Below are 15,948 nucleotides of genomic sequence, written 5' to 3'. Positions count from 1 at the left end.
TCCATATGTCTATATATTTGTGTGGATCATACTGTACTGGAGTCTGAAACTTCAGGTTTCACTCACTTTTTCAGGAAGGCTTTCTCATGTGATTGACAGTGATGTAGTTTGGCAGTATGCCTGGCTCCTGAAGAGTCAGGAACTCTCTGATGAGCTTTCTCTGTAAGACAGGCCATCATTAGCTCTGGAACCAGTGAGCAGAGAGCTAACAGGCAATTCATTTGAACACATGGATGTAGCTGGCTACTGTAGAGCACAGAATTAATTCAATACTAAATCAAGGTAACACTACCCAAGAAGACCCTTGGATGGATGTAGAATCATCCATATTTGCTCCAAGGTGTAACCAGGAGACCAGTAAAAACAGTTACACAAGCTTTCTCTACGGAACACTAAACTAAAACGGCAATAACTGGGCTGAAAACTGCTAAGTCACAAATAAGACCTATACATCGAGAAATACAAGCAACACAAGTGGTGTAAATAGCAGTCAATGTAAAATGTATTTGAAACTCAAAATTAGAGTCCACTAATTTACGCAATAATCGACATTGACTCGTTTGTATTATTACATTACCACTAGATGGCGCGCGTTGACAATAAATAAAATAAATTCCGTGCTGAAGGACAGCGTTGTATTCTTCATCTCTTTCCGTCACAGTAGGCTATCCTGTGTGACAGAAATAGAAAAACGCTGCAAAATGTGAAATCTAATCTAAAATGAAAATGTCCACCTAAAAAAATAAACGAATTAAACACATTGGTTGGAAACAAAGTTTATTCAATTTTCGTCCAACAGCTTCGTTTCATACCAATGAAAACAAGTTGATTACGAAACCCAAGTGAATTAATTGTATACAGGTAGCCAATTTAAGGCTGGACAAACAATACTTGATAATCAATTGCAAAACAAATTGTCGTAAGCCTACAATTGACAATCAGATGTTCAAATAAATTATCTCCTAATGTAGGCCAACCCCAAATAGGTTACATGTTCGTGATTAACAGTGATCAAATAAACTATTTGCATGAACATTTACACGCTGTAACCACAGGATAAGGCACCTGCCTCCACAAACACTTTCTGCCTGCAACACCTGTCCCCACCACCACAGTCCCCCTGTCGATCCCGGCCATCCCTCTTAACCCATCTCCGCCTCCCTCTTCGCTGCTCCAGCAGTGCCAGGCCAGTATCTTTATCTGTGTGGTTTGGGCCTGCCGGCATGCCATCCCGCTGGGGAAAGAGCAACTCCGCGAGCCACCAGATTTTTCGCAGTCGGTGTGGCGTAACCAGCGGGGCCAGAACACTGGAGCTAATTTTACCCACTGGTAGCGCATTCCACAGGTGGCCGAGCGGACCAGCCAGTCACGCAGAGTGCTGGCAACGTCTGCAGGAAGTTCACTTAAGTCCAAATCCTCTGCGTCGTTTTGTAGTTTTCGTTGGTAGCGCGCTGCACCCTCTGTCAGCTCTGGAGACGCGCTGAAGTTGAACCCCTCGTTGGTGGTGTAGTTTGGTAAGGCGGGAGGAGCGGGCGGGTCACCACGAGACGCAGTTTGACCACCAGACGCATCGGTGTCGACCCTTGCTTCGGCTGGGCGTTCTATGGACATCCAGAACGGATCGAAAGACGAGCCCAAAATGCGCAGGAGCCGGTTGTGCCGCAGGTGTTTGGGTTTCGGCGCGTAATGGTAATCCCCCTCATTCATCGAGAGTGAATATGGCCGAATCGGCTGCGAGGAAGATGCGAAACTACTTGATCTGGTCCGTAGAAAGAATACATCATCGAAATCCGTGTCCTTTTGGCCCATAGGGGTTTCACTGCGCACCTGCTCCTGGTTGGAAATCATTGAAGTTGCGCTGGAGAGAAAGACAACCAGATATGTCCAGCACAGTAAAACGCTCCTTAACCAATTTATCAACACATTCATTTTTCCAAAGAATGGATGTCTAAAGTGAAGTAAATCACAGTTGTAATAGGCCTAGGGCATTGACTCAATAGGTACAAAGGACTGTCCCACTTCACTGGCTCCTCTCCACTAGCAAGTCTAATGTGGTTTCTCCGTCTTCCTCTCATAATACATGGTTGTTTTGTGGTCTTCATGAACCCATACAGTCAGTGTATCAGTGCACACATCCTTGAACAAGGACATAATAATACACAAATAGAGCTGATGTCAATAAAGTAGGAGCTGGGAGGAGTCTCTCTTATCACCTGAACAACAGGGATTTTATCAGCTATGGCTGGAACAGGCAATACTGTCCACACTGTCTCTCTCTGGTATGATCACACAGTCAAAGACCTAGTGTGGAAACACCGTAGGCAGGAAAGGAGGAGAGACAACGCTAGAGAGGGGATGGTTTGCGGTGGTGAGAAGCGTGAAGGAAAGGTGTGAGTTGTTGACCTTCATTTTATTACAATGGCCTTACAGTAGTGGAAACAGTTGATAATTCCTCATCCCATGTATGTAGCTACAGTAGGCTAGTAGGAACAGGTGGGAAACCCTGTGGCCAGGGGAGTGGCATGCGAGGTCATAATCACACAAGTTCCTGATACGTCAAACACAACTAGTATCTGCAGCGTGTGGCTCACCCTGAGTCTGAGAGACTGAAACATAACAAACTGGCAGCCCAGACCAAATATGTTTGTCAGGACAAGAGCCACTTTCATTTACGGTTACTGGAATCCCCTCTTCATGGTCAAAGCCACAACAACATACCGTATCAAGACTGAGGTTTCACTATAATAAAACTGTACTATTGTTTTCAAATATCAATTTATTTTATTTTCATTCATAATACTAGGCTTCATATATGTATATACACATACAGTTCACATAGTGCAGTATATGAACTATCAAACTTCAGAATTAGAATTAACTGTGAATCTCCATTAAAAAGGTTGATATTGCTTTCTGCATTGATTCAACTGGTCTCAGTATTCAGGAAATCTACATAGTGTATATTTACAAGTCTGTGCTAAGTGTACAAAACATTAAGAACACCTGCTCTTTCCATGACAGACTGACCAGGTGAATCCAGGTGAAAGCTATGATCCCTTATTGAGGTCACTTGTTAAATCCACTTTAAAATCAGTGTAGATGAAGGGGAGGAGACAGGTTAAAGAAGGGTTTTTAAGCCTTGAGACAACTGAGACATGGATTGTGTATGTGTGCCATTCAGAGGATGAATGCGCAAGACAAAAGATTGAAGTGCCTTTGAATGGGGTATGGTAGTAGGTGCCAGGTGCATCGGTTTGAGTATGTCAAGAACTGCAACACTGTTGGGTTTTTCATGCTCAACAGTTTCCTGTGTGTATCAATGGTCCACCACCCAACTTGACACAACTGTGGGAATCATTGGAGTCAACATGGGCCAGCATCCCTGTTGAACGCTTTCGACACCTTGTAGAGTCCATGCCCAGACAAATTGACGCTGTTCTGAAGGGGGGGTGTCAATATTAGGAAGGTGTTCTTGATGTTTTGTACCCTCAGTGTATAGGTTTTTGAATGATGTGATACCCGAGTGGGGCCTCCCGACTGGTGCAGCGGTCTAAGGCAATGCATCTCAGCGCTAGAGGCGTCACTAGACACCCTGGTTCGAATCCAGACTGTATCACAACCGGCTGTGATTGGGAGTCCGGGTTAGGCCGGTGTAGGCCGTCATTGAAAATAAGAATTTGTTCTTAACTGATTTGCCTAGTTAAATAAAGATTCCAAAAAAAAAAAAAGACCACCACGCAGTGTGTGTGTAACCAAGTACGCATACTCAGGTGATATATATATACATTGATAAGGTAAAGTAAAGTGCCACCACAGCATAACCGATTGTCATCATGTCATAGACTTTAACTACAGCAACAGCACAAAGTGAAGACTGAAAAATATCTTCATTTCAAAGTAGAAACACTATGATTAAAAAGGTAGCGAGGCACTGTGCGTGTTCATCCTATGTGTTGGCTAAGACTATGTGTCGACCTGGGAGTCCACCTCTGCTGTGCGTGCGCCGTTCTCTCAGAGTGAGAAAAGCTGGTCATGGGAGCTCTCCTGTGGCCGGGCAGATTGTGGCGGGGGCCTGGACGAGACGGGGGGCAGGCTGCGTGTTGAGGGAATGTGGTCGGCCACCTTCGCCCTTTCCTCCAGAAACTTGTCAAACTCTGAGGGAGAGAGAGTGGGTATTGTGTGGGTATTTTGCAACACTGATTTCTACTGGCACAGGCTGAAATAGGATCTTGGCAATAACGATGGTTAAAAAGGGAAGGAAAAAAAGACTTACCCTCACTGGTCAGACCTTCCCTGTCCCCAGCCTCTGGTTGCTGTAACATGAAACAAGTACACGTAGCAACTCATGGCAACCCATTCATGTTTGTTGAAACGTCAAGAAAACACACCACATTAAAAAGTCCCCGTCTTACCGTTTCTGTGTCCGCAGACAGCCATCTGTCAACGTCTTCCAGGGTGGAGTTCTTAGGGCTAGGCTTAGACGAAGGAATCTGAGGGGGAGGGAGAGAAACAGAACAAAGAAGAAGAAGGGTAGAAAGGAAACAGAGGGATGTTTGAGTCTTAGTAGAACGGCACAAGGCAGATGTTTCTAGTGGGGTCTAGTCCTCAGGGCCTCAGTGTGTGAATGCGTGTTTTCATTCAAACCCATTTCTGCATCGTCGCTAATAGAGTAGCTCCGTAACTGTTATTTAACTGGGACTGTGTGTTGGACATTGGCTCATTGCTGTTGTCTGCATCGAAACAGTCCCTTCCGGAAAGTTACACCCTTATTGCTGGCAGTAACAGTATGATTCAGAACGTAAATCAACAGTAAATTGAAGGCATTTAAGTCAGTATTTTTAGACCAAAATATATATATCCTACCCTGTGCTTTCCGTAGGATATGCTATGTTGACCGTAGATAATGAATGAGAAACATTACCGCTCCAGTGACCTGTAACCTGGTGTCCAGGGCTCCAGCCAGTCCTTCCACTGCTCCTGGGTCCTCGTACCGCATACTGGACACACACAAGACTACATCAGTGGAGGCTGCTGAGGGGAGGATGGCTTATAATAATGTCCGGAACGCAGCAAATGGAATGGCATCAAACAAATGGAAACCACGTTTGATGTATTTGTTACCGTTCCACTGATTCCGCTCCAGTCATTACCACAAGCCCGTTCTCCCCAATTAAGGTGCCTACCAACCTCCTGTGGACTACATACCATAATATGTATAACAGTCATCTTTGGTGTACATTTCTTCAGTGTGTTTTGATATTTGTATACTGATAGAATGTAACAGTATAACTTTACGTCGTCCCCTCGCCCCGACACGGGCGCGAACCAGGGACCCTCTGCACACATCAACAACTGACACCCACGAAGCATCGTTACCCATCGCTCCACAAAAGCCACGGCCCTTGCAGAGCAAGGGGAAACCCTACTTCAGGTCTCAGAGCAAGTGACGTAACCGATTGAAATGCTATTAGCGCGTACCCGCTAACTAGCTAGCCATTTCACATCCGTTACACTCACCCCCCTTTCAACCTCCTCCTTTTCCGCAGCAACCAGTGATCCGGGTCAACAGCATCAATGTAACAGTATAACTTTACATCGTCCCCTCGCCCCGACACGGGCGCGAACCAGGGACCCTCTGCACACATCAACAACGGTCGCCCACGAAGCATCGTTACCCATCGCTCCACAAAGGCCGCGGCCCTTGCAGAGCAAGGGGAAACCCTACTTCAGGTCTCAGAGCAAGTGACGTAACCGATTGAAATGCTATTAGCGCGTACCCGCTAACTAGCTAGCCATTTCACATCCGTTACAAGAACACCCTACAGCACCACAGTGAAGGTGTCTCACCTCTTCCTCTGATCGGCCAGAGAGCTGCCCCTGGTCTGGGCAAACATGTCAAACTCGTCCTCCTCTGGTGCACCTGACATACAGAGACAGGTTGTGAGACAGAAACCAACATCACCTTCTCTTATTCAATGACCACGGCCTCAGAGTAGGAGTGCTGATCTAGGGTCTGTTTTGCCTTTTAGATCATAATGAATACCATTATATGGACAGGGAGGATCTGATCCAAGATCAGCACTCCTACTCTTGAGACTTTGAATATGGGCTTTGGTTTTTTGTGTATATGCTATTTGTCAATGTTTTTTCATACTTTGGTAATGTTAAAGAGAGATTAAGAAATGGAGCCCGACAGGCCTAGAGTTTTAATGCAAAACAGATGCTACTCACTGTGGTTGGCTGCCTGCCACTGATTGGAGGGAGCGCTGAATGCGGGTTGGCTGGCGGCCACAGAGGTGGTTGCTGGTTGGCTGAGGGACTGGGGCACAGGGCTGAGGTCAATGAGGTTGGCCCTGGCAGGAGTCTGCTATAGGGCAGAGGGAGAGGATACATTGGGTCGTGTTCAGGATGGTGCAGCGTATTGAACGTTGCAATTAAAGAGAGCTGAAATGACTGCTTACTGTACACGTCAATATATTTATATCTGAACATTGTGCCCTACTGAACTAGATGTAAAACACAAAAACAAAGGTGAAAGATGACTGTACCTGCTCTGTAGCTGTTCTCTGGGCCTTATTGAGTCTGTCAAACCTAAACAACATGGGAGAAGAAGAGAAAGTACAGACTTCAGAACATGGACACTCTGTACTGTGTAATACATGCGTCTCATTTTCAGTGTCTTTCTGACTGCAAGTAGCCGAGTATGTGTGTGTGTGTGTGTGTGTGTCAGACCTAGGTTCAAATACTATTTAGGGTATTTCAATTATTTTCAAAGATATTTGGAAGTAAGTACTTGGATATTTGAAAAGACAAGTAGTTGAATATTGGAATGTACAGCATTTGGAAATACACTTAGAAAGTATTGGCATCACTTTGAAAATACTCATATACAGTACTTCTCTGACTCAAATACAATCCCATGCATTTAACACAGGTATTTGAAAATAGTATTCGAAATAAGTATTTGAAAATACTTTCAAATAGTAGGGTATTTATAGGAAATTATTTGAAAATACTTTCAATAATTCCAATAGAAGTAGTTGATTCGAGCCACATTATTTCAAAATACTCAAATACACATATCATAAGTAACCCAAGTCTAGTGTGTGTGTGTGTGTCCCCGCCTTACCTGTCGTAGCGGATGAAGGCATTGTTTAAGTCATCGTTGACGACCAGCAGCTCCTCTATGAGGCCCTCGTCCACCAGCCTGGGGATCAGCTCCACCACACGGCTCTGCATCTCCCTACACACCTGGTACAACTGCTGCTCACACAAACAGAGGGGGTTGGGCAGGAGGGGGGTTACAGGGACAAGAAGAGAGAGAGAGAGAGAGAGAGTGCGGCAGATGGGGGATGTCAGAACATCCAGGATTCACTCCCTGATAACACTGAATTGGAATATATGACAGAGGCGCATTTGAATACATGAAGGCAATAACCAGGGAAAGAGACCGCAAGAAGAAACGGAGCGAGAGAAAGAGAGGGAGTAGAGAGGCAGGAGAGGAAGAAAGACATGCAGACAGACCTGCAGTAGCTCAGAGTCCTCCTGCTGGTTCTGTCCAGGCGTCAACTGGTTCAACATCTCAGTCATCACAGTCAGGTTCCCCCTGACCAGAGCCAGGTCAACTCTCAGCTTCTGGGCCTGAAAGTTCATCAACAGTAGCATCCTTAGGCTCTTTGTCAATGCTTTCTCAAATGAGGCTTTGGGGAAAGACATGAGGAGAGGAGGCAAAGAATCATAGAGGCTATGGAGTCGTCGTCGTCATGGATGGGCAGGCCTTACCACTTTAACCACGATGGTACATACAGAAGTTTCCCCTAGGCACTTTTCCCAACAACTTGAAGAGATAAGTCAAAAGTGGTCTTAAACAGAACCAACACTTTAAACACAGTTAACCAATGTTTAACTGTAGCTAGTATCTACTCACACTGTGTGTACATGAGCATTATCACAATATCAAAAGGGTAATGCGTTTATGATCTATTCAGTACCTGTTCAGGAGAGATGGAGATGGGTCCATCGCTGAGTTGTGGGGGCACAGCAGTCAATGCAGCCTGGGTAGGGGACGAGGCAGCAGGGGCAGCAGGGCCACGGGGAGTCTGACTCTGAGGTGGTGGAGCTGGCACTGTAACAGAGGAGTCGTTCTCTGGAATGCTCTAGGAAACGACAGAAAGAGAGCCACGTAATAATAGCGCCAGTTAGCACACGATCTGATCCAAAACAGCAGACATGTGGCTCATGCAGAAATGCAAACATCCTGCTCCAACCAACTGAGCTATCGGAACCTCAACATAGTAAAGAGTATGCTTTGTGGGAAGGCGGTGTGTGTGTAAGATAAATAGTGATCTATCCAGAGATAACAGACATGGAAGGTCAAAGTTCACCATAGAATTACATAACAAATCACCAGTAAATTATAGGATCTCTATGAGCCTTACCCTGAGGGGGGTGTGGATGGGGGAGAGGGCGTCCAGGTCGGTCATAGGGAACTCCAGGCCCCGCCTCCTCAGATCCTCGTACACACAGACCACACCTCCCAGAGAGGGAGAGCTACGGAACGCATCGGCCCACGCCTGAGAGACAGACAGAGAGAAACAGAGAGACAGAGATAGATAGAAAGACAGACAGACAGAGAGGAATAGTTTGAGAGGGGAGGAGCAAAAGAAGATACTTTATGAATGAACAGAGAAAATGTGCATTTGCCTACCATAAAGCTCTGAGTTTGTAATGAATGTTGTCATTCCAACCAATTTCTCCATCATCTCTAATTGATCAATGACTTTACATTATGTATGAATGGCCATAGACAATTGACGTGATAATTAAATCACTGCAATAACACCATCACAGTCTATAATTAATTAAATCACTGCGGTCCCGGGTGGCGCAGTGGTCTAGGGCACTGCATCGCAGTGCTAGCTGCGCCACCAGAGTCTCTGGGTTCGCGCCCAGGCTGGGCTGGGTTCGCGCCCAGGCTCTGTCGCAGCCGGCCGCAACCGGGAGATCCGTGGGGCGACGCACAATTGGCATAGGGTCGTCCGGGTTAGGGAGGGTTTGGCCGGTAGGGAGGGTTTGGCCGGTAGGGATATCCTTGTCTCAGTATGTAAAAAAAAAAATGTAATAAAATGTATGCACTCTACTGTAAGTCGCTCTGGATAAGAGCTTCTGCAAAAAAAATAAAAAATAAAAAATAACAAGGGACTCTACAGTCTTGCAATAGTGGGATAATGTTCAAGCTAAATCAACAGTCAATAAACAGCGGAGTTGTACAGTGCCTGTATATGATCCAAATGGATCGTCAGAAATGGCCCCCTATTCACCAGAGCCCAAACGTGGTGCACTATATACGTAGGGGAAAGGATGCCATTTCAGACTCCAGCTGCGAGATGCAACCCACCTGTATGAGGCTCAGCACCCGGTCGTGCAGGGTGGTGGGAGGGTTGTTCTTGGGCAGGATGGCTCGGACCAGAACCCCCTCCACAAAGTCCTGGGACGCCACTAGAACATGGAACCGGTGGCCACAGTTCTTTACACATGCCTCCAGAACCTAAAAATAGATACAGGAGGAACGACTGAAAATACACCCACCGCAAGGAACACACTGAGCAGCATGTACTGTATATAACCCCATTTAGTTCAGTCACTCAGTTCCCGTTTTCTTCAATCCCCAGTGAGAGACCCAGATTATTCAACATTCCCCATCAAGAGAACTCCAATCCTCAGGAAATGGAATAGAAAGACCTGAAATAATACTCACTGTCAAAGCCAACATGATCTCCCTGAAGCTCCTATTACCAACAATCCTCTTCTTTATGGCTTTGACTGCATCTTTGGGTCTAGGGAGGAAAACCACACATACGCACGATCAGCATCAAATCCCAGAAAGACTGTATTTATTGATATCATATTATCAGTGGTGCTAACGGTTTGACATCGAAAATGACGCAGTACAAAACAGTCATCAATAAAAAAAACATAGAAAACAAAATGGCCTCTGTGACTCCATCCATAGTTACCCTTCGTCTGTCTCGTTGATGATGTCACATATCTCCATGTTAAGGGCCCAGTCTTCTGAATGCAGCGCGGCGCTGGTGGCTCGTTCTGTCAACATCAACAGGAGATATTATCCCCTTATTATGACTGTCTGAGACGACAAACAATATGATATTATACTCTTATTATGACTGTCTGAGACAACAAAGAACATGGATGATTAATCATGCCTACTGTATGCAGATAGACACACAACATGGATGATTATGCAGATAGGCAGACTACAAAGTCACATTTTATACCCCAGCATTATCGATACTTATCAATACATATCAATGCAGCTCGATATCAAGATAACACACAGAATAGCACCTAGCCTATGAGCGACCGTAAACATAGGCCTACTGTAAAATCTATTCAGCAGGCATTGGCCTAAATGTAATTGTTATAAACAATTGCTGGTTGATTTTAATTGAATAATGATTCAGTTTAAAGTATTTACAATCCAGCAAATGATCTAAACTCAGCTAAATGGCATTTATTGAGGAATGTTTGTTCCCATTTCATCCTCGTTGCACTCCACTCTGTGGCCCCTTGAGTTGGTCCTTATAATTCTCTGCTAATCTCCCTAATTTCCCTCTCACTCACACCTTCCCCCACTCAATTCAATTCAAGGGGCTTTATTGGCATGGGAAACACATGTTAACATTGCCAAAGCAAGCCACTCTCTCTCTCTCTCTCCCCCAATTTCATGTGACTGTCAGCTGCTTCTGTTCGCATTCCCTCCAGGGAAGTCTAAGCATATATGCCATGTGAGAGAGAGAGGGCAAAGTGGATGAAGTAAGAGGAGTTTGTGTGTGTGTGATGTCAGGAACGTAAGGTCAGCAAGGATGTCAACACGTTCACTAGATGAGACAGTAGACATAACTTTCCATAGCTCATCTCCATCAAAAGACCTGTGACATAAAAACATGATCTGCATTTGATATAGACAGTTTGTTGATATCAATGACATAATCTGTTTATGTATGCCATAAAGGCCCTTCAAGACATGATGTGGAAGTTGACCAACTTTGACTGCAATAATGATATGTCAGTTAAGAAACCAGATAACTAGGATTTAAATTCTTTGGGCATAAATTGTGAAATGTTCATTGGTTAGGCTGATAATAATTTCTGTCTTGAAATGGAGCCTAGTTTAAACGGTTTGTGAGTCAAGGTTTTGAATAAGGAACTAAGCAACAACTTCTATGCCACTAAACCCACCCATTGCCATCAGTGATTCGTCAATATTGCTGTCATGTCACCACAGATTACGAATCACATGAGCGATAAGGGTACTTTAGACTGCTTCTAGAATTTTATTGGTTTGAGAACACATCTTTCAAGGCAGATATCGACCATAAATTCACATTAACGTTCGTATATAGTACTTAGCAAGTAAAAGTAGCTGCAATTCCTAATTCCTACCTCTATAACAAAACAGCCCTCTAACTTTCACAAAATGTATTAAACGTTTTAACAGAAATAAATAGCTAGCTGGATAGGTACAATTTTCAAGTCTCTAAAGTTTAGTTGCGATGTCATTCAACGTTGCAGATCGAGCGACGCATAATTAGCTTGATGACTCCGCATTGAACAACTTTCTGGAATATTTCTCCCGACTTACCAATTCTTTGTCCAACAGGAGAAGAAAAGGGGCTTCCTATGAGAAACTCCATATTTTCCACAAAGTCGTAATTCCAAAACGGTACTTCTTTTCACTCCCAATTCCCCGTTATTTCCCCGTTCGTAAGTAGAACTGTATGACACTAGACACAATAAGGTTTAGCCACAATAGTGGATTTTAGTGGCCTTCAAAATAAAGGTTTCCCATGGAAAGTGATGTAAACGGATACAAACACTAATATTTGTGTAAAGGCTACACATTTGTCTTCTGTGAGTGTCAGTGAGTTGGCTTATACCCCATTTCATGGGTGCACAGTCCATAGGTTACGCTGTACAGTGCAATATGAATGTCCAATATGCACAATAGACTGACTGGAAAGGGGATTTCCATCAGTCAAGTCCTGCAATAAGAGCAAAGATGTGAATATTTGTGTAAATTCTACAAAGTTGTGTTCTGTGAGTGCCACTGAGAAGGCTGATACCCCATTTCATAGTCCCAATATCCATATGTAAGGCTGTACAGTGCATATGAGTATGCCACCAATGCAATTCTAAAGTCTAATACATCCACAGTGCGATTTCAACTGATTTTAACTTTTGGTGTGAAATTAACAAATTATTGTATTAAAAAAAAATTGCATATAACAACATTCCGACCTTGTTTAGCACGATCTAGTCCAAATATGGCATGAATCAACGATTTGCATTGTTTTGAATCACTTTCAATGGGGACATTTATTTTAAAGGCAAACCGCAAATTCTCCTATTGTGGCTAGTTTCACACAGATCGTAGGTTGATCTGTGGACGCGTGGTCACGTGAATACCAACAGGCCAGGCTATGGTTATGAGAAGGATTACATACTATACTGTATTATAAAGTGGATGTGTGGACAGGACAGAATAAACACTCTTTTCACGGCACTTCGATACAAAGTGATTTTCGTAGCAGGTTAAGAGAGCATTTTTGCTAACCCTATCCCTTTTCTCAACCTTTAACCTCGGTCTTCTAACCTGTTACGCATATTCTCCTAACCTGTTAAGTTTGCCTAGCCCTCTACTAAAAAGTAACTTCAGTATCGAAGTGCCATGAAAATAGTTTTTCCCATGTGGACACTCAGCAGTTGAAGGGCTGTTGAAGGGAGGACGGTTCATAATAATGGCTGGAACAGAGCAAATGGAATGTATTTGATACCATTCCATTCATTCTTCTCCGTCCATTACCACGAGCCCGTCCTCCCCAATCAAGGTGCCACCAACCTCCTGTGGTGGACAGTCTGTAGAAGTAGTGATGACAGTCAGTGAGCTATACCCTCATGTGTTAATATCTTGTCTTTAGGTATAAAAAAAAATACTTATTCAAACAAATACCGAAGAGGGCAATTGAGACAGACTGGTATAGAAGCCTACATGGTCTAGGTCCCAATACTGTACTCAATTTGCTATAAAGAAAACACCCAAACACGAAATGTTAAAATGTTCTCCACTTTATTCAGCACTTATGTGCAAGACAGTAGTCAAAGTGGCATCAACAAGGTTTGAGTTTGCATACAAACTGTGATGTCCTCACTCTTTCTAAACCCCTCCGTATAAGATTGTTATCATCACTAAATCAATCAATACAAATCTATGACAGTATTGACTATCAGCAATAGTTACACTACCAACAGGAAACAATAATTTCATATTTATGGTTATAATACATTGCAGATAAATGATAATGTGCGCTTTAGCCTACCTAATACTACAAAACATATAAAGATTAATACATTTATGATACAATACATTTGCGGTTTTAGCACCATTCTTCGTGATATTGTGTTGAGCAATTTACATTAGCAGGCCCTTATAACCACAGGACTCGGTTCCTATATGCTTATAGCTTCTCCTCAATATTACAAAATCTTGGATCAGACATGCCATTTATTACATTACCCAAAACATATAGTTACAGCCAGCACTACGAGTACTGTAGCTCCCAATTTCACTGGTGGCTGGTCTCGCAAAGTCCCATAACTCGGTCTGCTCCCTAAAACGTGGACGAAACCTGTTTGTGTTTGTTTTCTATGCCCTTATAAGGACACTGTTGGGAGTGGTTGATCCCTTCTCAAGAATGTAGCTTCATGATGGTGAAATGGAAGAGAGTATTTTCTCTCTCTCCAGTTTGCGTAGTAAAGAGTCTGTTTAGAAGGGAGGTGGTCCATAGTATGCGGTGTATGCTGAAACGATGCCTGTTGTCTCCGCCATGTGCTCACAGGCCAGGTTGAGCTCGCACACCTCACTCAGACTGGACGAGAGAGAGAGAAAGTTGGGGTTAATTGACTTCTCATAAATTACACATAACTGTAGGATAAATGTACTTTATCAATTTGTTTCATGTGATTTTTTTTACAAGACAGCAGTGATATTCTGTATATTTTGCTCCAGTCATTTGGCTTGTATGAAGTACAGTAAGAGTGTTGCCTAAATGTAAACATGTGTAGGGTGAAATGTAAACAGATTATTTGGCTTCTTGGCGGTGACGATGCAATTAACATTCCACACACTTTTCCCCAAGCATCATTGCAACGTCACACATTCTAACACCAAATCATGTGAGGTAACACCCTTGACTGTTAAATGACTAAATGAGGCATTCAAGAAAAGCGAACACCCCTAATTATAGTAGGTCACATTTGACATGTTTGTGACAGCTGTTTGCTGGCAGATAGCCATAGTAGAGTGTGTGTAGTGTAGTGTTGAGTGATGGTAGCAAAAAGCTTGAGTAAAAGTGCTGTGGTATTGAAGTAGTGTACAGTAGTGGTATGGCATTTGTCTATTTGCTATAGAGAATGTTGTCTTAATGTAGAATAGTCTATTAGCTTGTACATTTGCTATAGAGCAATGGTAGAGTAGTTCTGTGATGTGTTCTAGAAGTGTGTGTGTTCTAGAATTTCTAGTTCTAAAAGTGTATTGGAGCCTACCTCTCCACCTGGGTGAGGGTGAAGGCAGCAGCTGCAGGTCCAGCCGCCCTCTTCCTCCTCAGCAGCACTGAGGCCAGGTCTCTCTTCATAATCACGTCTGGCTCTGTAGCTGCAGCTGGGTCCTCCGCCGTAACTGGAACACACACACACACACACACACACACACACACACACACACACACACACACACACACACACACACACACACACACACACACACACACACACACACACACACACACACACACACACACACACACACACACACACACACACACACACACACACACACACACACACACACACACACACACACACACTTCAACCCTTACACAGTACAAATGTGGTTTTGCTTTTTTAGAGCAGCTACGGTAGCCTATATTTATGAACAGTTTTACTTCCCATTTTTTGTAAATGTCAATACAAACCTGTACACATACTCTTACACATTTCCTTAAACTGATAATATTGCATATACAAACACAAAGAAGGCTACCCTCTTCCGTTTCTATGCAGATCTGCATACACTGCATACACTATCTGCTAGTATAAATTTTATTTAAAATTTTTATTTGACCTTTATTTATACAGGTTTTTTCTCATTGAGATAATATCTCTTTTCCAAGAGAGACCTGGTCCAATAGCAGCAGAGGGAACAACGTTTCAGACTTCAATGCATCTGTTAACTTTACATCAGCACACTGCTGAGCAATGACACCATTTAGAGTTAGTTAGAGAGATGCCAGACCTTCAGCACTAGCTGACTCTGAAGAAGAAGACTCTGAAGAGGATGAGGAAGAGTCCGAGTCCGAGGAGTCTGAGGCAGAGGCTGATGAGTCGGAGGCCGAGGAGGAAGAGGAGGAAGCTGATGAAGATGCGGAGGAGTCTGCGGCTGGTGCTGGTTCAGCGGCAGGGTCAGGAGCAGGATCGAGAACCACATCAGGAGCCAGATCTGTTGAACAGAGAAAATCACATTGGCTCGTTCTAAACATGTATGAGCGTTTATGTCTTATTATAAAACGTGTTACGTTAGTTCTCTCGTTCAGAATACATTGTCACAATCAGAAGTTATGATGAAACAACACAATATGCTTTCCCAACTTACCGTTCATGGACAGGGAGACCGACAGAACGGCACAAATGGTCAGGAGAGTCAGAGACTTCATGTTGTTTATGGGTTTTTGTCTTGCTGCTTTCTTGAACTACCAGTGAGTGGTAGTAGTAGAACTTTGGTTCTTTCTCTCCTTCTTTCAATGCCTTCTTCACTGTATATCCCTCCATGGTCAATATATACTGTAGTCATCCCCCTCCCAATCAGATACACAC

At 43.7% G+C, this 15,948-nt stretch overlaps 3 protein-coding genes across 7 annotated transcripts; all 3 read right to left on the bottom strand.

Moving 5' to 3' along the window:
• Positions 1–760: 760 nt before the first annotated feature.
• Positions 761–1,929, bottom strand: LOC139544579 (noggin-2-like). The gene has a single exon (XM_071351880.1). It carries the CDS (start codon positions 1,927–1,929, stop codon positions 1,021–1,023), a length of 909 nt encoding a protein of 302 aa, XP_071207981.1. The 3' UTR covers positions 761–1,020.
• LOC139544551 (target of Myb1 membrane trafficking protein-like) lies at positions 761–11,823 on the bottom strand. Of its 5 annotated transcripts, none has more exons than XM_071351798.1 (15): positions 11,663–11,823; positions 10,017–10,101; positions 9,758–9,836; positions 9,398–9,547; positions 8,439–8,573; positions 7,992–8,156; positions 7,525–7,641; positions 7,130–7,263; positions 6,549–6,591; positions 6,232–6,367; positions 5,848–5,920; positions 4,922–4,997; positions 4,413–4,490; positions 4,274–4,313; positions 761–4,154 (listed from the first exon to the last, which is right to left on the bottom strand). In XM_071351798.1, the coding sequence occupies exons 1-15, from the start codon at positions 11,712–11,714 to the stop codon at positions 4,012–4,014; spliced, it is 1,506 nt and encodes a 501-aa protein (XP_071207899.1). In that variant the 5' UTR covers positions 11,715–11,823; the 3' UTR covers positions 761–4,011. The 5 variants fall into 5 exon arrangements, with proteins under 5 accessions (XP_071207899.1, XP_071207909.1, XP_071207917.1 ...); XM_071351808.1 differs by having other exon boundaries at positions 6,232–6,364; XM_071351816.1 differs by having other exon boundaries at positions 10,017–10,144; positions 11,663–11,813.
• Positions 11,824–13,130: 1,307 nt separating this feature from the next.
• Positions 13,131–15,886, bottom strand: bglapl (bone gamma-carboxyglutamate (gla) protein, like). The gene is made up of 4 exons (XM_071362750.1): positions 15,728–15,886; positions 15,371–15,574; positions 14,623–14,755; positions 13,131–13,946 (listed from the first exon to the last, which is right to left on the bottom strand). The coding sequence occupies exons 1-4, from the start codon at positions 15,786–15,788 to the stop codon at positions 13,844–13,846; spliced, it is 501 nt and encodes a 166-aa protein (XP_071218851.1). The 5' UTR covers positions 15,789–15,886; the 3' UTR covers positions 13,131–13,843.
• Positions 15,887–15,948: the final 62 nt, after the last annotated feature.

This window comes from Salvelinus alpinus, chromosome 2 (genome assembly GCF_045679555.1).
Source record: "Salvelinus alpinus chromosome 2, SLU_Salpinus.1, whole genome shotgun sequence".
Lineage (NCBI taxonomy): Eukaryota > Metazoa > Chordata > Actinopteri > Salmoniformes > Salmonidae > Salvelinus > Salvelinus alpinus.
This window is presented reverse-complemented; position numbering and strand designations above follow the sequence as displayed.